Here is a 23,333-nt window from a genome sequence, read left to right on the forward strand (position 1 = left end):
CAACTGCATAATTCACAAGGTTCATTGGTTCTTTCTAAGCTTACAGAAAAGGAAACCACTGAGAAGCACAGATATATTACCTGACACTAGTGTCCTCCATAAAGTAGACTTTACAAATATTCATATCAGACATCTGAAGAATCGCCCACAGAGTCGCACTGACTTGTTTTAAAGGTTGCTGGGGGATTATTATGCATGACATGCAAAGGTAGTAGCATACTCCAGAAATGGGGAATACCTTGGATTGAGTAGCCAATACCCATCCAGTACCACTAATGTGACAGCACAGGTTTATGCCTCAAATGTGGATGCTTGCTTTACCACTGATTGTCTAATCAGAGGAGACCCAATAGCTTTTTGTTTAGAATAGTTAGCATCACTCAAATTAGTTTAGGTGCTGAGCAAGATACCGGCCAAAGGGGGCATTATATTCAATAATGGACTAATATAGGAGAAATAATGTGAAATTGTAACTTCTTTAGTCGTTGACAAGATACCCCAAAAGATAAGTTGGGCAGAATCAAAGAATCTTTTAACTGTAACAGAGATGTGGTGATTAAAGGCAAGTTTATCATTCAGATGTAGGCAGAGCTGCAAAAGTTATCCCACTTCACAAGAGTTGACCGTTAACAGACCCTGGAAACTACAGATCTATTAGTCTGACTAGTCTAATGAGCAAATTCATGGAATAAATTATGTACATGATCAAAAGATAGGCAATCTTCAGACACCGGACCCAAGCCGATTTGGCTATGTCAAGGGAAGGTCATGCCCACCAAACCTGGTGAACTTCTTTGAGAAGGTCAACAAGGCAATGGATGAGGGGGGGGAAATGGTGTATACTGCCTACATTGACCTGACTAAGGTGTTCGATACAATACTCCACTTGGGTATAGTTAAACTCGTTGAAATGGGCATAAACCCCTACATAACTCACTGGATTGCCAAGCTGGCTCACAGACAGGACCCACAAAGTAAGGATTGGTGATACTATCTCCACTAAGAGACCAATCACCAGCAGATTACCTCATGGCTCTGTACTGGAACCGCTGCTATTTGGCATCTAGTTTTCAGATGCCAAGACTAATGTAAGTTCGCAGATGACTGCAAACTGGGAGCTATTATAGATTTCCCTAATGATGCAAACATCTTATAAGAGGGTTTAACCCAAACAAATGACTATTGGCAAAGTCAAGGACTAAAACTCAATGCCAAAAAATGCACTGCAGTCCCTTTTGAAAAAAAAAAATGCCTCCCAAGTTAATTACTCCATCGATAAGATACCCCTAAGACCGGATCTGGTAGACAGGCATTTAGGAACATATGTTGACATTAATCTGGCCTTTCACCAACATGTGGCCATAGTAGTAAGAAAATCATTCTATTTCGACCAACTTCCAGGTCCAAGAAATCAGAGTGCCACTTTACTCAGCCCTTATCAGCCCCACTGAGCAAAATGTCCCCTTCAGCATGTACCTGACCAGATATATGCAACAGTTGGACACCCACAAAGGTTCTTTATCAGGAGAATCCAGGGTATAAACACAATGTCCTATATGGACAGTCTTAAAACCCTCTCTCTATACTGTGTCTCCTACAAGCTACTGACAGGGGATCTATGCCTGGTATACAAGGCATCCTCTGATCCAGCTCTGATGGACCTTTTGCACCATCTGCAAAATTAACAGAGTCAGAACCACTACATCCAAGTATTTAAAATATATAAACACACACACATTTATATATATATATATATATATATATATATATATATATATATATATATATATATACACACACATACATACATCTGTATATATCTCACAGTAGCACTCACACCATTGGAAGCAAATATATTTGTATATAAATTTTCAGCTGTACATAGGTTCATAGGTTCATACTAGGCTATCTGCCCTAGGGCATTTATAAGCCTAGCCAGAGTATGTTTGGCTTTCGCCACCCATTTTAAATTAATTTTGCTATGCCCTTTTTCAAGGTTAGTATACTGTGCCTCTGTCTAACAGTGACACAGAAGTGATACCCGGGGTAAACCTATGATCTCCCACCCACTCATCAAGATTCCTCTTGAAGAGAGTCAATGAGGGACTTTGCCTAACCTGGACTGGGATTTTATTCCATAGTGAAGGGATCCTCTGGGTTATGAATCTGTCCCTCCAGCATGTCCTATTTATTTCAGTGCTGAGGTTCAAGTCTCTCGAGCGTGTAGCTCGATGGGATTTGGATTTTTTGAGGTGCAGCATGTCCCTTAATTCCGGGTTGGACATGGCCTTATACGTCAGGCACAGGTCACCTCTGAGCAGGCGGTATGCCACTGAGTACAGCTGGAGTTTCTTTAACCGGGCAGCATATGGCATCTGTTTGAGCCCTTTGATCCTCTTGGTGAGGTACTTTTGGGGTCTTTCCAGTTGCTGCAGGTGTTTGGTAAGGTACATCCCAAAAGGGGCATTGTACTCGATTATGGGCCTGATGAGGGATGAGTAAAGAGGCACGATGACCTCCCCTAATCTAGATGTGAATCCCTTCATGATTAGGTGGGCTATATAAAATGTTTTTCTCACCACTTTGGCCACGTGGTTGTCAAATGAGAGATTGCTATCAACTTGGGTCCCCAGGTCCCTAATGACTTCTTCTGTACTTAATGGATTACCACCTATGTGGTAATTTGTGGGCACTTTGTTTTTGCCAAAGGGGATGACTATACACTTTTTGGCGTTTAGCTTGAGGCCATGGCTCTGGCACCAGTTGGCTGTTTCTATGAGGCCCTTTTGGAGGATGCTTGTGTCGGCTGGAGAGTCGATTATGGCGCCCAGTTTGCAGTCATCTCCGAACTTGGTCAGCCACAGTCCTTCCGTGTTGGCCTGTACCTCCGAGAAATCCAAACAAGAGAGGTCCCAGGACTGAGCCTTGTGGGACGCCACTTGTAACTGGTTTGGAGTCTGACATGGCTCCAGCAATTCTAACCATGTGGGTTCTGTCCTTGAGCCAGTTTGCAACCCATCTAGTGACATAGGGGTTTATATTTAAGCTGGTGAGCTTATCTATAATGCCCGAGTGGGGTATTGTATCGAAGGCTTTTGCGAGGTCCAGATAGGCTGTGTGGACCACCTTCCCTTCGTCAATGGCCTTGGTGACTGTTTCAAAGAAGTCAACCAGGTTTAAGAGGCAGGATCTGCCCTTAACAAAGCCAAACTGGGTAGGATCCAGTGTCTGTAGGTCCCCAATATCTTTATTTATGAGGTCCATGATGATCCTTTCCATAGCTTTGCAGACCAAGCTAGTCAGGCTTATGGGGCGATAGTTTCCAGGGTCCGTTGAGGCACCACCTTTGTGGAGAGGGACCACTGTTGCTGTCTCTTTGGGTACATATCCTGTAGTAAGGCAGAGATTGAACAGTAGTTTTATGTTTGGGTTTAGCTCTTCTTGGAGTTCATGTAGGATGCAGCCTGGGACACCGTCTGGTCCCATTGATGCTGTGTTTTTTGCTTTGGAGAGGGCGGCTCCCACCTGAGCATCTGAGATGTCGGGGCAGCACTCTGCTGGGATAGATATTTGCCCTTTTTGGGGGAGGGGGTTTGCACTGAACCTGTCAGCTAGGATGTTGGCAATGTCTGTGGGATCAGTGTATTTTTTGTCATTTTGGACTAATTCTGAGCATATCTGTGAATTCCCACCCAGGTTCCTAACATAACTAAAGAAAGCCTTGTGATTATCTTTAGTGTCCTGTGCAATTTTTCTCTCGAAGCTAATTTTTCTCTCGAAGCTGGCCTTTGACGATTTTATGAGTGCCCTTAGTTTTTTGCTAATACTGATCAGAGATGCCTTCCGTTTTTGGGATTTTGCTCTATCATGTAGTAGCTTCCTCCTTCTATTGTATAGTTTGTTTATGGCTGGGGTCCACCAGACAGGTCGTCTGCCTTTGGAGGATTGGGTCTTGGTTTTATTTGGGATTGCATGATCCATGCATTCCTGAAGGTGTTCATAAAATGCATTTATAAAGGATTCTGCGGTCTGGGCCGTATTTTTCCACAGGCCCGGGGGCTTTGAAGGATTCCACCTCTGTTTTGAGGTGTGTGAAATTTGCTTTAGAGAAGTTTTTCACTGTGGTTTTCTGGGCAGGGGTGGGGTCGGGATGTGAATATCCAGTGAGATCAGTTTATGGTCTGATCTTACCAGTGAGGGATACACTTCTGGTCTGGAGCATAGAGTCCCCATGTTGGTGATGATCAGGTCCAGTATGTTTTCCCCTCTTGTGGGAGTGGTAACAAGTTGTTCCATAGCATTTGAGTTTATGAATTCTAGGAACCTTTGGGCAAGGGTGTTGGAGCTAGAGTAATGCTCCCAATCTATGTTTGGGTAGTTGAAGTCGCCCAATATAATGGTGTTCGGAGAGACCTTCATATTTTCCAGTGTTCTCAGGAAGTCCGAGTGGGGTTCCTGGGTTTGGGAGGGTGGTCTGTAGCAGGCTATAAACTGGAAGGCAGTTTTACCCACTGTTAGTTGCACATGGATAGTCTCTGATGCTTCGTGCTTTGCCACCAACCTGGAGGTGTGGGTATCTTTGATGAATATCGATACTCCCCCTCCTTTTGTGGTTCGGTCCAAGTTTTGGGGCGAAAAGCATGGTATGAGGTATAACCTGGTAGTGCTGGGGTGCTCTCGGGAGTCCTGAACCAGGTTTCTGTTACTGCACAGATATCGATGTTCTCCATGCTAAGGAGAGTTTCGAAAGGTGCATCTTGAGGTTTAGAATTCTAGCGTTGAGTAGCATTACTCTTAGTTTCTTATCTCTTGTGATACCTATGGAGGTGGGTTTGTCTTTTGAGCCTTGCCTAAAAAAGGCACTATGGGGGTAGCAAGAGCCTTTGCCAATATCCGAAAGCCCAGGGGTGACAGGTGCAAGCCGTCCCTAGCAAAGCATCGTGGCTTGTCGTGCATATCATCCCATGCTGACAGGCATTGGATCCCCTTTGAATGACACCAATACTTAAGCCAATTGTTGAAATTGATCATCTTGTCTTCATATTGTGGCATCATTCTTGGTGAGGGTAAGATGCTACTCAAGGTCAGGGTCATACCAGCCTGGGCTACATGCTCAGATAGCTCCTCTATGTCTCTTTTCATGTAGTCCAGGGAGGTACGTCTCAGGTCATTCACACCAGCATGGACAATGACTGAGTCATATTTGTACTTGCCTTGGAGTGACCTGAGTGCTTGTGTTATGTGGCGGATCCTAGTGCCAGACAGGCTGCTCACCGTGACCTTCTCCTTGTTCAGCCTGATGCGCGGGATGTCAGTGTGCCTGACGATAGAGTCACCTATTACAAGTGTATCAGGTGTGTTGTTTAGCCTTAAGGGCTGTGACTGTTCGGCACACTGGCTTTGTGAGATATGTGTTGCACGTGTTTTGTTTTGGGGTAGCGGTTGCTTGGGTGTCTGCTTTGGAGGTCTCTGCTGCTTAGGCAGATCTTTATTTAGAGCCTCCGAGTATGTTTTTGTGTGATTATGTGTTTGGTTTGCTGTCGTGGTAGGTCTATGTGAGACTGGAATTGTAGTGAGTGTGGTTTCCTTCTCCTCCTGACTGGTTATGCCAGTACTGAGTTGAGAGAGCTTAGCCTCCAGTTTGGCTATATGGTTGCATCTCTCACATGTGTTGGAATTTGTTGGGAGGAGGAGAGGGTTGTCTGTGTACATGAGGCAGTTGTAACATTGCCTCAAGATTCCCATATTCACCAGCTGGACCGGAGAGGAGATTGACAACTGACCTTTGGACATGCAAGAATAATATTGGGAATTCCTTTATAATTGAAAACAAGGGCCAATGGGGAGCGAGGGTGTAGTGCTTTTAATTTTTAGTGCTGACTTATAATTGCTTTAGTGAGCAAGTGCCAGGTAACAAGTGCAATGTGTTACAGGTAACTTAAATGCAAAAGCGACAAACAGTAACTTTCTTTCAAGCGAAGCAAGGAAATAAGTACAGTAAGCAATGCAGATATCACTAGGGATCCACAGAAGCGCTGAGAAGCGCGTTTTAGGTGGAATTAGCATTCCAGGAAATAACAAGCATACAAACAAAGCTAGATTCAGCAGGCCTGGATCTAGTCTATGCTACAACAAACAAGGTGTACCAATTTCAGTAAGATACAGTTCAAATATTCAGGCACTATAAACCTTTAACCAGAAATTCCCAGCTCAGAAGGGCAGAGTCCAGCCTCTCCTCCCACAAGAGTGCAGACCACGAACCTTCTTAATGTAAAATAACTGGCCTGAAGCCCAAGTGCTTAAACCAGAGCTAATACACTTTAAGAATAACAGACACTGAGCTCTCAATCAGCAGTTCCCAACTTAGAAGGATGAAAGCTACCTGTCCTGCCACCACAGTGCATGCCACAAACCTTCCTAATGTAGAACTGGTCTGAAGCCCAAGTGCTTAATCCAAAAGACTTAGAATGATAGCTACACTTTAACCAAGTTACTACCAAGCAGTAATAAATACAACTGAATACTTTAAATAATGCCTGGATTAGTGCTCAAGTTATACAAACAAAGCTAGATTCAGCAGGCCTGGATCTAGTCTATGCTACAGCAAACAAGGTGTACCAATTTCAGTAAGAAGAAATTCAGATATGCATGCACTATAAGCCTTCAACCAGAAATTCCCAGCTCAGAAGGGCAGAGTCCAGCCTCTCCTCCCACAAGAGTGCAGACCACGAAACCCTCTTAATGTAAAATAACTGGCCTGAAAACCCAAGTGCTTAAACCAGAATTAATATACTTTTAGAATAACAGACACTGAGCCCTCAATCAGCAGTTCCCAACTTAGAGGGATGTAAGCTACCTGTTCTGCCACTACAGTGCAGACCACAAACCCTCTCAACGTAAAACAACTGGTCTGAAGCCCAAGTGTTTAAACTAAAAGGCTTAGAATGAGTTACACCAAGCAGTAATAAATACAATTGAGAACATTTAAGATGACGCAAAAGCAAAATAAAGTAGGAAGAAACACAAGTACAGTAAAAGCAGATTTTTTTTTTTTTTTTTTTAGAAAAGTAGCAAAAGCTTTTTTTTTTTTTTTTTTTAGAAAAGTAGCAAAAGCAGTAGTAAATACAATTCTCATGCAGTGCAAGCTGGCACACTTGAATATGTAGCAATATTAGTCCACACACAGTTTGAAAAAATGTAATTAAATTAAAAAGGACTAAAAGCAAGTGCAGAAAGGGTTTATTAGGTAGAATGCGGTAAAGAGATGTCCTGGGGGAGTGTCTTAGATCAAATCTACAGTGGCGGCACTGCAAAAGCCACCAAATTTAAACTACAACCAAGAATAGGGAGGGGGGGGGAGCAGTTTCAACACAGATGTAAGGAATGTGCAAATTATAAAAAAATATATATACTGTTTTCTATAGATTTGCAGAGCAGTAAGACACAGATATCAAGCAGACAATTTAGCTCTATAATACAGAAAAACACAGAAAATATACTCAGCTCTATAACTTGAAGATAGTTCTGTAAGGCTGTCTCTCAAACTAAGGTTCCAGTTTGAATGCAGGTTGTTAATTATACAATGTTAAAGGCTATTATAATCCCATATGGAATTAAACATATGCTCTATGCACAGTATATGAAATCATTTCAAGCTAGAAGCAAGGGAATACAAATGTCAAGTGTTTTTGAGGGCTGACCAAGCACCAGGTTAAATGGAAATTTAAATCTGAAATGTTTGAAACTTAAGTTAGAAGATTGTTTTAAATATGATAAAACATTATTGGCAAATATGTTTGTATTATAATATTTCGATTTAATTATTTATTGTTTTTGTATGTTAAAAAGTATTTTGGGAGATATGGTATGTGACTTTAAGGACTTTTAACAGGATTAGCATGTTTCCATAAAAGGAAATGATGTTCATAAAAGCAAGTGATGTTTAAAAGGAAGTGATGTTACAAAAGTTACAGAATGAAGTGATGTTTTAAAAAAAAGTGATGTAACATTTTGGAGGATTATAATGTGAAGGTTTTCATGTTTGTTTTTTTTCTGAAGAAGTTCCACTTTATTAAAAAGGAATGAAAATGCTAGCATGACTGTGTGGTTCTTTACTGGGGATTCAAGCCATTGTGCAAAGTTTTTGTTAAAATCATAGGAAAACATATTTATTTTTTTGTGTGTGTCATACCTCTCAACCTGGAAACATCAAAAATCTGGACAAGGCCCATGAAAAATAGGTACAAATCTGTACACTGATTAGCATATAATTTGCAAACATAATGATGTAACCCCACCCACTAACGGGATTGTGGGATACCAGCTTTCAAACGCAAACTGAAGAACAGACAACCAAAATATGGTACCAGAGTCCCCCTGCAGCCATTCCAATGTGCCATTACCTGGCTATTTCGGCCCATTTACCATAAAACTAGTGTGCATACTGCTTTACTTCTACAATGATTATTTGGATTGGATTTTATATTTACATTTTATAGCACAATGCACAAACCATAGCTCTGAACCTCTTAGCACAAAATAAAAAATGAACAAAGCCAGTAACGGGGGAATACAGCCCCCAAAACAGGGACAGATTTCAAACACTGATCTTATAAACTTAGAAAATTGCTAAAATGAAAGGTTTTGTGTTACCATTTATTTTCTGAAGAATGTGAAGTCTGAAATTCAAATGCCTGGCATTACTTAGAGAATTCAGTCCTTCACCAATTTGCCACAAATATCCAGAAAACCACAGATTTTATGAGAAACAGAACAAAATATGAAGCAGAAATGTGGAAGTGGTGGTGGGTAGGGATGTTAGGCTCTTGTTACCTGTACCCAAGGTTCAGGGCTTGAGCCTAAGTACCTCTAGTCACCAGGTATATTCACCTGGGGCATTTCACACACACACACACACACACACACACACACACACACACACACACACACACACACGTTCTACTTGACTCTGCAGCTACACACCATTAATTTCTCATCATAATATTACTTAAAAACACCATGATTTATTTCTGCTTTGTAAAGTTTATGTATGATGGTCTAGCACTCCCCTTTACCTCTAATGATCAACCTGTAAAATATTTTTTACAGAATAAATATAAAATAAAGAAAACTGTGGCAATAACATCTGGATGGTAAATCAATATACAAGTATCACACAGCTAAATATTTTAATCTAGAAGTTACCCAATGATGTCAGATAAAAGGTCAGCACACAGTAAGAGAATGATTGTTTGGATCTAAACAGCATCCAGTTCTTTGAATCTGCCAGTAAAAAAAATAAATATAAAATGCAAAGGTAGATCAGGAAGACCGTTACTTTTTTTTTAGTTTTCATGAAAATACCCAAGAAGTGTCAAATTAAAGTTACTTCTGCTTTAAAAATTTGATTGTGCAATGAAAAACAGAAGTAAAAGTACATTCTTTTAGGACACTGGTGGAAAGTAAAGGGTTTAGGCAGAATCAAAGAGTGAAGGTTCAAACCAAAACATTTAACAATACAGCCAATGAATTAAACAGCGGTGTAAAAGCAGACATAAATGTTACCTTCGCTTTTGGGCATTTTCAGGAATGAGCACCCAGTTCAAGTTCCACATTACTGCCACTTCTGCTTTAAACATATGGATTGTGCAATATTACAATTCATGCAAAATCATTTCCTTTTACACACTGCTGTATAACTAACACCTAAAAATAAGCAATCATTGTTTAACTGCAGAACCTTTGTCACCAGTTGCTCCCTCGCACTTGACACTAAAAGCATACACATTAGCTATTTCATACACCTGACATATGAAAATTTTGAGATGGCTGCTCAAATAATACACAGTACACACAATAATTATAATCACTTTAAACTATTTTAATTAAATGCAATGATCATATAAACTGCAATACTTAGCCACTCTACAGAGCTGTTTCGCAGCACTGCGTACCAAGCTGCAAAGTTGAATCAAAGTTAATAGCAAAAATATGTCTATGTTAAACTCAAATTCAAGTTCCATAAACTGCAATACAAAATTCACAAACAGTAACACAATATGGTCTAGCAGAAAACACAATGGAATATCTTAATTACAACCCAACTTTCTTAGAAACACCTACGGAAACAGCCGACCTATCTCTCTTTCATACAGAATCGCACAGAATGTTCAAAAACAGTAGTTGAACTTGTCACCAACGTCTGTATGCCCAAACAGGGAAAAAAAAAGAAATTAGGCAGTTCAATTAGGCCAAGCAATCCATCAATACTATCCATTCTACGAAAACTACAATTCTAACCACACTGACAACATACCTCTTTCCAGCTCAGCAATGTTTTATCCCAAGAGATAACAGATCGTCATCCAATACATAAAACTGCTGCCTGTTACCACCAATGCAAACAAAACATAACACAAGCCCTTAACTCACTTGTTAGTAACTACAGGACCTGTACCCCAGGAGCTTATCTCTTTGCAGCTACGTTGGAGAATTATGGGAAGGCTGTAGGAGTTACTTGCTGACTTCGCTGAAAGTAGGTATGTACTGATGATTATAATCATAAGTTCAGAAGTACTGCAGTGCAGTTGCCCACTGCCTTAATCCATTCTCAGAGTTCCATGAACTCTGCAGCTAGTTTGCTCCGTTCTCAGAGTCCCATTCCCTCGCGGTTGGCCGGAAATGAATGCACATATGTTGTTTGTTTGAGCTGAGCTCAATTCCGACAGGCTGGCAGGCCATTTTACAGAGTGATGTCATCGCACATGCGATGACGTCACCTCAAAAAGCCGGGGAGAAAAAATTCAAATAAAACAGCCGGGAAATTCGGAAATTAAGGGGTGCCACTCGGGAATCGTGGCACCCCATTATTTGGACGCCAAAACCCAGTAAAATCCGAGTAATTCGGTACAGTTGGGAGGTATGGTGTGTGTTTAGGATCCTGTAATTATAAAAACTGTAACAAAGGAATACAGAGGCAAAATCCAAACTGACACAAAAAATGAAGTCGCTAAAGATTAAATTTTCATAAATTTGCAATAATTTTGTAATAAGTATTAAGGGAGGAGCCTGCAGTATAATGAGTTTTCAAATCACCCTACATATTACCCTTAAGGAGAACTCTAACTGCATTTCCAACTGGATCTGGGGGTTGGATTTTCCTCTTTCATTTGAGAAACAGCTCCCTGCATTTTTTTAACATATCAAAGTAAAAAAAAAAATCATCTTTTAATTGTTTTTCCTCCAAACCTATCTCAGTCCTACTATCCTAACATTCAAATGGCTTATTATAAAAGTTTGTTCATAAGTTTTAACAAATGGCGGTACGTTATCTTACCAAGCAGAGTGCCATTTTCTTCTTGGGCCTAGAACACACATTCTCAATTTGTCCTACATCATTTCATTGTTAAAGATGTTTGATTACTACAAAAATCCTTCTTCCTTATGCTTCAATACCCTATCTAACTTCTCTTCTGTTTCATACATTCTTAGGCAAGTACCAAGCTAGCTGCCCTAGAGGGTCATTTTAAGCCTAGCCAATTTCCCTTTCTGTGCTCAAATTAACCTATGACACTTGGTTAGAGACTGGCCTTATCCATCCCATGGTCGATAATTATATATTACCCATAATGAGAACAACTGGAATCATACCATAGATAATTTGAGGAAACAAATGCATGGGATAAAGCATTTAGGAGGTGCCTATGTCCACTGGCAGTACAGGAGGCAGTCCTGGAGTAAATTTTGTGTTTCCCATCCACACATCCAAGTTATGCTCGAATATGGATAAGAATGAACTTTGTTTTATGTGGATGGGGAGTCTATTTCAGAACAGTGGTATCCTCTACAAGATTAACATGCCCCTCCAAACCATTCTTTTGATGTTGCAGAACAGATTTAAATCCGTAGACACAGTATTTCTCATACCATTTGACTTGTGATGTGCAGTAAATCCATCAGTATTGGGTAAGAGGATGCTCTGTATGCCAGACACAGGTCAACTCATTCTATAGGATATATAGTATAGTGACAGGACTTTGAGTCAGTCTATGTACAACATGTTCCTTAGGCCTTTTACCAAGGTGCGGGTGTTCCAGTAATCACATGTATCTGGACAGATGCATGCCAAAGGGGGCATTATATCAATGAATGGCCTAATGAGGGCTGAGTAAAGGGGAAAATGACATCCCTAGAATTAGACAATCCCTTTAGTTTATAAACTGTGTAATATAGAAGTACTTCCTTACACTTTGGTCAAAAGTTAGGCAGTAACTACACAAGTTCCCAAATCCTGGAAAGAGTCAACTCCTAGTGGCATATTGTCAATGTGGTACTTCCCTGGGATAGACCTCCCAAAGGATACAAAGTACAGTTTTGTACCTACCATAAATGTAGATGTTTGAGTGTATATACTGCTGCAGTCATCACACTTGGGGTTATCCTGTCGTCAGGCGGTCCCGCAGTCGGCCGAATCCCAAAGCCTTGGTCCGGCGTCGGCTGTCGCCATTTCTTCCCTGATGTCAGTGCGACAGGGGTATAAAAGAGGCAGCCGATGCCATTTTCTTCAGTTTTTCTTGCCCCAGATGTCAGGTGCCCCCCAACTAGGAAGGCAAAACAAAAAGCTATGCAAAAATTCCTTAGAAGATAAACAATAGTACTAACTATTAGCAAATACACCATATAGACATGCATCCAATTGATTGATGAACATGGAGCTATAACTAACACCCTGGTATGTAGAGGGGATGGTGAGAGGGTAACCTGGACTGCAGCAGTATATACACTCGAACATCTACATTTATGGTAGGTACATAAAACTGTACTATGTTCATCGTGTTATACTGCTGCAGTCATCACACTTGGGTTGAATCCCAAAGCTATGGATGGGTGGCTGGTACTAAACTAGGTTAGGCGAAGCTAGGATGCCCTGCAGCACTGCAGTGGCAAAACCAGCTCTGGATTTTGAGTATAAAGGAAGGTGGTAGTGCTTGGTAAAGGTGTGCACTGAACTCCAAGTAGCTGCCTCCAGAATGTCCTTGGTTGGAACCCCCCTGAGAAAGGCTGCTGAGGTTGCTGTAGCCCTGGTAGAGTGGGACCAAATATTAACAGGCACTCCTTTCCCATGGTGCGAGTAGCAAAAGCGGATACAATGTGCTATCCATTTGGAGATGGTCTGTTTTGAAATGGCCTTTCCTTGTGAACCTGTAGCATAGGATACAAAGAGTTGGTCAGTTTTTCTGAAGGTCTTTGTCTTATCTAAATAGTAACGTAGCTGTGTGTGAATGTCACAAGAGTGAAGGAGTCTTTCTCCTTTATTCTGGGGGTTTGGATAAAAGGTGGGTAAATGAATGGTCTGATTTAAAGCCACACTGGATACTACTTTTGGCATAAAGGTAGGGTTAGTTCATAAAGAGACCCTGTCCTGATGGAAAATGATGAAAGGTTCCACTACCATAAGTGCCTGTAGTTCTGAGACCCTGCATGCTGAGGTAATAGCCAGCAACAAAGCTGTTTTCCAAGACAAGTATTGTAGTTCTGCTGAGAATGCTGGTTCGAAAGGAGGCAGTGTTAATTTTTCTAAGACGAAGTTCAGGTCCCAAGCTGGTGTTGGGGGTTTTCTGGGGGGTCTTATATTCTTAGCCCCTCTGAGAAACTGCCGTAGTAAAGGGTGTGAGAACATTGGAGGATCCGTATTGTATTGAGCTGAAATGGCTGAAGCATGGATCCTAATGGATGAGAATGAAAGGCCTTGGTGTAGCATCTCAGTTAAGTATTGCAGTATTTGAGGAATGTTAGGCATCCAAGGATTTTGGCCTTTAGCCTGGTTCCATGCACAAAATCTTTTCCATTTGTCTGAGTAAGTTTTTCTGGTGCTGGGCCTTCTGGCCTCCATAATGACATTCTGGACGTCCTTTGAGAGAAGTGTTGATTGAAAATTGAAGGTATTCTCCATGCAGCTAAATTTAAAGTTCTGAGCTGGCTGTGAAGTATCAGAGTTTTTCTGAGTCAGCAGTAGTGGGAATTGAGGCAAGATCCATGGAGGGCTGTGACTCAAGTTCCTTAGTAATGGGTACCAGTGCTGGAGTGGCCAGTCCGGAGCAATGAGTTTCATTTGTGGTCTCTCTGATCTGACTTTCAATAATACCTTGCTCAGTAGAGGTAGTGGTGGGAAGGCATAGACTGCCAATGCTGTCCAACTGAATGCTAGGGCGTCCACTTTCCAGGCTAAGGAGTGATAAGTCCTTGTGCAAAATTTCTGTAGATGGCAATTGTTGGGGGAGGCAAATAGATCTATGTCTGGACATCCCCACCTTTGAGTTATCATTGAAAATACTTGTGGGTGTAGTCTCCACTCGTGAGGATCTGGCATATTTCTGCTTAATTCGTCTGCCAATATGTTTTCCTTTCCTGGTAGGAATTGTGCTTGCAGTTGCACTTGGTAAGTCAATGCTGTGTTCCACAAGGTCATTGCCTGTCTGCATAAAGGGTAGGAGTGTGTTCCTCCTTGTTTGTTTATGTACCACATCACTGTGGTGTTATCTGTCCTTATTTGTAGTTGTCCTGGATGCAAGAGGGCCTTGAAAGCTGTCAGTGCATTTTGCACAGCTAGCATCTCCTTTTGGTTGATGTGAAGATGCATTTGTTTTGCAGACCATTTGCCCTGTATGCACTGTCCTGCCATGTGTGCTCCCCAGGCGTAGTCTGAAGAATCTGTTGACATAGTTTGGTTTGCTGGAGGTAAGACGAAAGGAAGACCCTTGTTTATTTGACATGCTTGAGCCCACCATAGGAACTCTTTTTGAAGGCATGGAATGAGAGGTATACTTGATTCGAGGCTGTGCCTGTGTTGAGACCATACACTTTTTAGGTACATTTGTAATTTCCTCATATGCAGCTTTGCATATGGGAGTAGTTGAATGCAGGATGCCATGAACCCCAATGCCTGCAGGATTTTCCTTGCAGTGAGCTGGGTAAAAGTTGCCATCTTTTTGAAGTATTGAGTCAATTGTTGTTTGTCTGGCGTGAGAAAAGCCATCTGGGCCGTTGTATTTAAGCTGGCACCCAGGAATATTATTTGTTGTGAGGGTATTAGCTTTGACTTCTTTTTGTTTACTGTGTACCCTAGGCAACTGAGCAGCTGTATTACAAATGCCAGATGCTGTAATAGAATGTCCTTGCTGTCCGCTTGGATCAGGCAGTCATCCAGATATGGGTAAATTTGTATTCCTCGTTGTCTGCAATATGCAATTACTGATGCCAGGCATTTTGTAAATATTCTGGGCGCAGTAGATAAGCCAAAGGGCAATGCAGAGAATTGATAATGCGTTGTACCTGCCAAGAATCTGAGGTATCTTCTGCAATCTTGTCTGATAGGGACATGCAGGTATGCCTCTTTGAGGTCCAAGTTACCAGCCAAGACTTCTTGCCCAACATGGGAAGAAGCTGCTGAAGTGTGAGCATTTTTAATTTGGGTACCTCCAGGTATGTGTTTAGAATTGAGAGGTCTAAAATGGGCCTCCAGGCTTTGTCCTTTCTTGGGACTAGAAATAGTCTTGAGTAAAAACCTTGACCTTGCTCCTTTGTAGGTACCTTTTGAATTGCTTTCATATCCATGAGAGCTGATATTTGCGCTTGTGCCTCTGCCCATTGGTTTGGAGGCAGATTTGGCATGCCTCTCATCCGTGGTAAAGTGTGGAAATGAAATCTGTATCCTCAGGTAATAATATCCAGAACCCATTTGTCCTTTGTTATAATGTGCCAATTTTGTGGAAATAAAGCCAGTTTTCCTCCCAAAGGTGCTGCCAGGGCAATTTTGCTTGGCAGGCGAAGAGGGAAGTCATTGTGTTTGTTTCCTGAAGGGTTGAGATCTTTCGTCTCCCCCTCTTTGAGATGTTGTTTGCCATTGTCTAGGCCTGAAAGAACCTTGTGGCTGGCCTCTGCCCCTAGGGCATCTGTACCTACCTCTTTGGGGTCTGTCTGATGCAGGAAAGGACCAGTTTTTTGATGGCCAGTTCCTGCTGAAACGAGGAGGTTGTACCTGTAAAAAATCTTTAACTGTTTGCATAGATTTTGCCTTTTCTTCCATTTTCTTTAAAACTTCCTCTGCTTTGACACCTAATAAAACATCTTTCTGCAATGAAGCATCCAATAACTTTGCTTTGACATGTTCTGGTAAGGCTTGTTCTTTAAGCCAAGCATGCCTACGAATTACAGACCCTGTGACAGCTGCTCTACATGAGGCTTCCAATGAATCAAAACCACACTAAGGTATGCTTTCCCACCTGTTCTGCTGCATGCAGCAAATCCTGTATCTCTTTGAAATCAGGTTGATCTGTCTGAGGGGTCATTTTCTGTTTTATCTGTGTAATCAAGTACTGTTGGTATTTTAGCATGTGGAATTGGAAGTTTAAGGCCCTCATGGCCAAAGTGGCAGACGTATACACTTTCTTTCCCCATCTTTCTAATGCTCTGGAATCTCTTTCAGAAGGAAGTGGATTCTTAGCAGTAGAGGCCTTAACCCCTTTGGGACCCTGGGAAATGGTTTCTGGGTCTGCAGTAGGACTTTTATATAGAAACTTATGAGTGTCAGGAACTCGGTAGTATCTGTCTGGTTTAGCTGGTGGAGTCAGAATAATCTTGGCCTTCCCAGTGGAAGTGTTCCCTCAAGGTGTGTAAAGTTTCCCCAAAAGAGTAGTCTTCAGGGGGGGAGACAGAGGGAATGGACTCTTCAGCATCTGAATCTTCATAAGGAGGGAAGGAGTAATCCTGGTCCTCAGAGTTGCCTGAGGAAATGGATGCTTGGTCAGAGGAGGGATAATCTTCCTCCAGTCTAGGCCTTTTGTTGGGGGGGGGGGGTTGGGATCCCCTGATAAGGGTAATTAAATCCTCAGCCATCTTAAGCATCTGTTTTCTAGCCATAGGAGCCTGTGGGAGAGTGTGTGGACCCGGCTTCCTAACTTTCAAGGGAGCTTTAGCATAAGACTTAGCAGAGATAGTTGTCGGTTTGAAGACACCTTCAGAAACTGAAGGCCTATCCAAAATTTCCGGATCACCGTCAGGACTGGCGTCCGATGGGTGAGGTGGAACCGGTTCCTGAGGGCCAGCTGCATCGGTCTGGGAGGCCGTCAGAATTTCTGATTCAGCGGAAGTCAGGGGCTGCGTAGGCGCCTCGCTGAAAACCGGAGAACCAGGGTCAGGCCTGGCTGAGGCCTCGGTAACTGGTCTTGGCTGTTTGTCCTTATCTTTGCGTTTTTTAAAAAAATGCTGATGTCGGGAGCTCCGATGGCATGCTATAGTTAAACTTTCTGCCAAAATAATGCTGGGTGAAATCTGCCCGACGCTTAATTGTACGTTTGTTGAACATAGCACAAAACCGACAACCAAAGACGTCGTGGTCTGGGCCTAGGCAAGGAATACACTGAGAATGAAAATCCTTATGAGGTATTTGCTTCCCACAAGAAATGCAATTATTAACTTTGTCTGACATCGGTCTGAGGCAAGAAAAGTTTCCCCAATGGGGTACTTAGCTTTAGAGAAGACTTCGGGCTGAAATTCGATTCAAAAATCTCAGGAGCTGGCCGACCGGCACTTGCAAACTGCTTCTGCTTCAGGCACCTCGTGGCAAGAAAGACTGAAGAAAATGGCGTCAGCTGCCTCTTTTATACCCCTGTCACACTGACGTCAGGGAAGAAGTGACGACAGCCGACGCCGGACCAAGGCTTTGGGATTCGGCCGACTGCGGGACTGCCTGATGACAGGATAACTCCAAGTGTGATGACTGCAGCAGTATAACACGATGAACATCAATGCATTTTTGGTATTTAGTTTCAGTCCATGATTTTGGCACTTATTTTGGACAAACCTTCCTGCAGGATATCAAAGTCATTTGCGATTCACGGACTGCTTTTAGTGTGCATTCATCTGCAAACAGTCAGCTGGAGCCGTCTGGTATTACTTTTACTTCAGAAAAGTATATACCAAACAGGAGAGGTCCCAGCATAGAACTCTAGGGAATTCCACTGGTGACTGGTCTTTTTGTGGAGGCAACTTAACCTATTTTGATTTCCTGTGTTGTGTGTGTGAGCCAGCTAGCAATCAAGCAGGTGACAAAAGGACTTACTCCCAGTTTATTTAGCTTTTCTATGTCTGAGTAGGGAATTGTGTCAAAAGCTTTGGCCAGGTTGAGGAATGCGATGTGTACCACTTTGCCTTGATCGATTGCTTTGGCGACCTTTTCAAAAAATTCACCAGACTTGAGTAAGCATGACCTGCCCTTGACAAATCCAAACTAAGGTGGGTCCAGTGTTTAGAGGTTTCCTATATTCTAATTGATTAGTTTCATGATAAGCCTCTCCACAGCATTTCATATAAGGCTCATCAGACTTACGGGTCTGTAATTGCCTGGGCTGGTGGAAGGTCCACCCTTATTCAGGGAAATGACTATAGTTGTTCTCCATTTCTTGGTACAATACCTGTATGGAGGCTGACACAGAATAGTATTGTTGGGGTGTGAGTAAACTGTGCTTCACTTTACTCAAGATGCATCCAGGGAATGAAGCAAAACAATTTTTAAATTAGAAGAAGATGGATTGATTTTCGACAATTCTCCTGAAACCCACAGAAACAAATGGTACTTCAAAAAACAAGATATCAGTTGGGACATGTTAGCAGGGATATGATAAGTTATTCCAAAGAAGTTGATTCAATAAAATGGGTCATTAAAAAGAACTGGTCCATGTTAATCTTTAACACAGAGTTATCCAAAAAATTGGAAAAAGAAACATGTCTGTGTACAAGAAAAGCAGTAACATTGGACAGCATTTACAATCAGTCAAAATTAAATGTTAGAATGAAACAAAATGAAAAGAAAAAAATTTGATAGATGCGGTCAGTAAAGATTCATTTTAAAGGGCCTGTATATCACTGTAGAAAATTAACAGAACAATCAAACCCAAAAGTAGTTTTGATTGTACCACAAATGGAGTGCTCTACATTGCAAAATGCATGACTTGGTGGATTCTATGGGGGGAAACAAAATGGAAGTTATAGTAAAGAATATATGAAGGCACACATATTCAGTTAGACATTTCATAAGGTGCAACAATTAAAAAAAAAAAAAAAACACTTATCTTGGAAAAAGTAGATATACTGTAGAACAGAGGACTAGGGAAAACAGACTACAGTACAAAGAATTACTGTGGCATCTAAAATTAAATGAGAATGTACCCAGGTTTAAATAACAATGTTTTAATTATGCGTACTTTGAAAACAATGAGCGAAGTTGTAACAAATAATTTCAATACTATTTTATACAACAGTTTTTTTCATAATCTTTGATTTACTTAACATATGCACAGGTCATGTGGCATTTTAACCACAATAATATATACAGAAGGGGTAAATTCTGTGTTTTAGTGTAATCTGAAGTCGTCCAGATTCTGTATGCAGATGAAAACGCCCAATAAAATTTCATAAAATTAGCTTGACTGTGGAATGTGATTTCAAATTAGTAAAAGGTATCTGTGGAACAGTTCGTGGTGGATTGCAGCTTATAAACTGTTAGCTAAAATCACTACCAGGAGACGCTATGTAACATATAATAAATTAGTAACTGTACTGTAGTAAAAGCTGATACAGGAAGTGACCTTCATACATAAAAAGCAAGGAATAATCTGATCACCCAGGACAACTGGAGGTGGTGGTGGCAGCACACCTTAACTGAAGAAAAAAATACATAGCAAACAGTTGGGGAAAACTCTCCAAGTCACATTACAGGAAAGTGTTTCACACCAAGTTCTATTTCTTAGCTCAATTTTTGTATTTGTGAAATACAGATTTGTGCCATAGGAAGCAGCCTTGACGTCCTTACTGTATTAATTTTTGGGGAGGTTAGTACACTAAACCTCATTATATGGGGACACCGATTGCTTGAAAGTTTCAACTAGAAATACAAGTAGAGCAACCCAGTATTACTGCAGTCTATTTTTACTTTTGTAGCAAGTGTTTGTGGGGAAAACAATTAAAGGTCATACTTTACAGCTTCACATTCTTTAGCATGTATACTCAACCTGGTGAACATGGTACAATATATTCTGAGTAAAGCAATGGTAACAGCATACTAGCTTACAAAATGTTACACTTGGTTAACTAAGTCGAACAGCAAAAATACAAATTCTGTCTCAGTTGTTGGTTTTGTGGTTCAAATCTGATCTCCAATCACTGTCTGCATTCAGACTAGTATATTTTAATCTGATTTTATGTTCGTCTGAATTAAATGATAAATTCAAGTACTCTTACATTTTATATAAACCGGATAACTTGTGCAGATACTCTTCTCCCCATATGAGGATGGCCACAAGTGAACATTGTATTAGTGTCCAAAAAAAGTAACTATCAAAGCAATGACACATTTGAAAAATACCTGTAAATAAAAGTTAAGGCAGTGAGTTACTACAGACCAGGTATGTACAGGAGTGAAGTATAAGGACCTGAAAGAACTTGACAGGGCAATTCAGAAATGCAGAACAAAGCTAAACTGTACACAAAAGAAATCAAAAGAAATTCAAAACAAAGCAAACGTCCAGTGAGTTAGCAACAGAGGACAACCAAGGGCAAAAAAGGCTGTTACTGTTTGCAATTCATTGGACTCTGACTACTTGGTCTACTGTAAAAGTCTCCCAGATAAATACTGATTAATTTAGAGGGATAACAGTACCACTTCCTTTTGAAGTACCTGCAACATGCTTGTTGGTATATTGTTCAGTAACTTCAGACGGCTCTGATCAGTGAAATGGAAAACCCTTAATTCTCTTTTCACGTATCTTAATAGTACTTACATCAATCATGTTCCTCCAGCCTTCAGTCTTTCCATAAAGAAGTGGTTCAGGACGAGCCAAGCCAGCATTGTTAATGCAAACATCCACTCCCTGGTAAAGGGTCTTGATAGCGGAGAACATAGACAAAATTTCCTCTTCATTTGACAGATCACACTTGTATGGAATCAATGTACCAGGATACTTAGCACTTTGACATTCTGCTGCCAGTTTCTAAATAAGAAAAAAATGAAGTCACTGCATTATACACCCGAGTCTGGGGGAATTAGACTACAAATTAAACAAGTGCATGTTGAAGCAAAACCTTTCAACTACAAAATTCATAGCAGAACACTGGTTGTTGTACATACAACAGCGCAAGGATAAAAAATGATGCAGAAAATGCAACTACAAATTAACAGTATACTGTTGCTTACATAATAAAGTAACGTAAAGGATTACATTTTTTTTCTAAACTTTGTTCACCTTCCTACCTGTCAAACATCAGCCTTGCTACAAACGGTCTTGAGTTCATCTGTTCTTTTGACAGCAACAGTGAGGTCCCTGCCCCAAATGAGTGTAGATCAGAGGAAGCAGGCATGGAAGTTGTTTGTGCTCTGGCCATGCTTAGACCACCAATCTTGATAAAGCCATATGCTCAGAGTGTTTGCTCCTCCTATCACATGACATCCTGCCTGACAGTCCAAGGTTCCACTGTTGAGACAATATCACCATCAATACTGCCCCCTTAATGGTACACCACTCCCAGCCCACTATCACTGACTTGTCCAAGCTCCATGGGCACACACGAGAGTCCTTTGGGATAGCTATGCACCTCCTAAATTAGGCCTAGCCCTTCTGAGAAACATGAGCAGCTATACTTTGCCATGCAATAACACATATCTTCGTGCACCAGTAACACATGCTCCAGGGATGCATCTGTGGTAGCTCTGTCCTAATTACAAAAGGCTGTGCTCTAATGTATGGCCTTAACCTTCCACATCCCAGATTAGGCATGCCCACCCTCCCTTGTGAGGCTCCCCAACTTCCTGGAATGCTAATCCATCCTTCATCATCAGGGTTTCAAGTCAGGACTTTCTCTCTGTGCCACAAGCTGACAAAAGGAATAAAACATGATGCAAAAATACAACTAAGCCCTGCGCAGACCCAGAAAAACACCTTGCGAGTTAGCAGCTCTCCAACTCTTCATTGACACTATTGCTAAACTTACTACCACCTTCCCACTCAAAAACACAAACCAACCAAATCCTACAATAGTACATACCCCAATTATTATAATACCCACTCTCTCCCGTACCTATCACAACCATACAAAAACTCCTTCATAAACTAATACCATGCACCAATGCCCCAGATAACCTGCCTGCAGAATTCCTACAACTATCAGGCTCATCTACAGCTTACCCTATCAGTATTCTCCTCAATAGGTCCATTCAGGAAGCATATATACCCGATATCTGGAAAAAGGCTCACATTCTCCCACTCTGACATCTGTAACTTCTGGCCTATCACCATTCTCTTCCCCATCTGAAAAATACTTAAGTGCATTCACACTCAGCTCCTTAGTCACATGGTTAACCACCACCTCCTTTCCCCCACTCAACATGGCTTTATGCCAGGACATAGCACTAACACTGCACCCATTTCCTTCCTGGACACAGTAAACAGAGTTAGGGACGATGGATCCATAGTCTCTGCACTCTCTCGATCTATCAAAAGGATTCAACACAGTTTCCCACTGCCTTCTGCTTAATAAACTCTCAAACCTCTCCCTCCACCCTTCATTGGTTTTTTTTGTTTTTTTTTTTAACTATCTCAGAAATAGCCAACAATCTACAATTTGGCAACACTGTTCATCACCTTTCATCAACACCAATACAGGGGTACCCCAAGGTTCCATACTGGGTACCCTTTTATTTAGGATATTCATCAATGACTTCCACACATCTCTTACCCACAGCACTGTAATCCAGTACGCAGATAATTCTACTATACGCTCCTCTAAATCTGGCTCTGTACTACAGCAACTTAACCAAAAAAAATTCACCTCAACTGAATCTTGTATGTCACAGAACCATCTCGCCCATAAACCCAATAAAACTAAAAATCCAGCACAGTAGACAAGTCTGAACCCAGTTCATTCCCAAAATAATACTGTTATTGAAGTCGTTCCCGAAACCAAATTACTCGGTGTCGTCACTGGACGTTAACTTAACCTTTGACCATCATATCCATAAAATCAAAAAAAAAAAAAAAAGATCAAAAACTAGGAGCCCTTTATAGACACAACTACTTTCTTAGCTTCTCTGCAAAAAAGGCTCTTGCTTCCTGCTTCCAACACTCTTATATGGCACACACATCCTAAGCAATATTCAGTCTTCTCTGAAAACCAAATTCAATTCATGCTATAATAAAGTTGCCAAACTTGCTACAAATGCTAAATTCTCCACCCACCACTGTTCTGCACTACATCAACTAAACTGGATCGAATTCCCCATTCAC

General features: G+C 41.3%; 1 protein-coding gene across 3 annotated transcripts in view; it reads right to left on the bottom strand.

Annotated features, from left to right (window-relative positions):
• The window catches only part of DHRS11 (dehydrogenase/reductase 11), a 1,041,955-nt gene that overhangs the window by 616,753 nt on the left and 401,869 nt on the right, over positions 1 to 23,333 (bottom strand). For all 3 annotated transcript variants that reach the window (XM_044054563.1, XM_044054565.1, XM_044054564.1), the window contains exon 2: positions 20,835 to 21,044. In XM_044054563.1, coding sequence (XP_043910498.1) covers positions 20,835 to 21,044 — 210 coding nt within the window. The remainder of the gene's footprint in view (positions 1 to 20,834; positions 21,045 to 23,333) is intronic.

Source organism: Protopterus annectens, chromosome 13.part0, assembly GCF_019279795.1.
Source record: "Protopterus annectens isolate FY-2018-M chromosome 13.part0, PAN1.0, whole genome shotgun sequence".
In the NCBI taxonomy this organism is placed as follows: Eukaryota; Metazoa; Chordata; order Ceratodontiformes; family Protopteridae; genus Protopterus; species Protopterus annectens.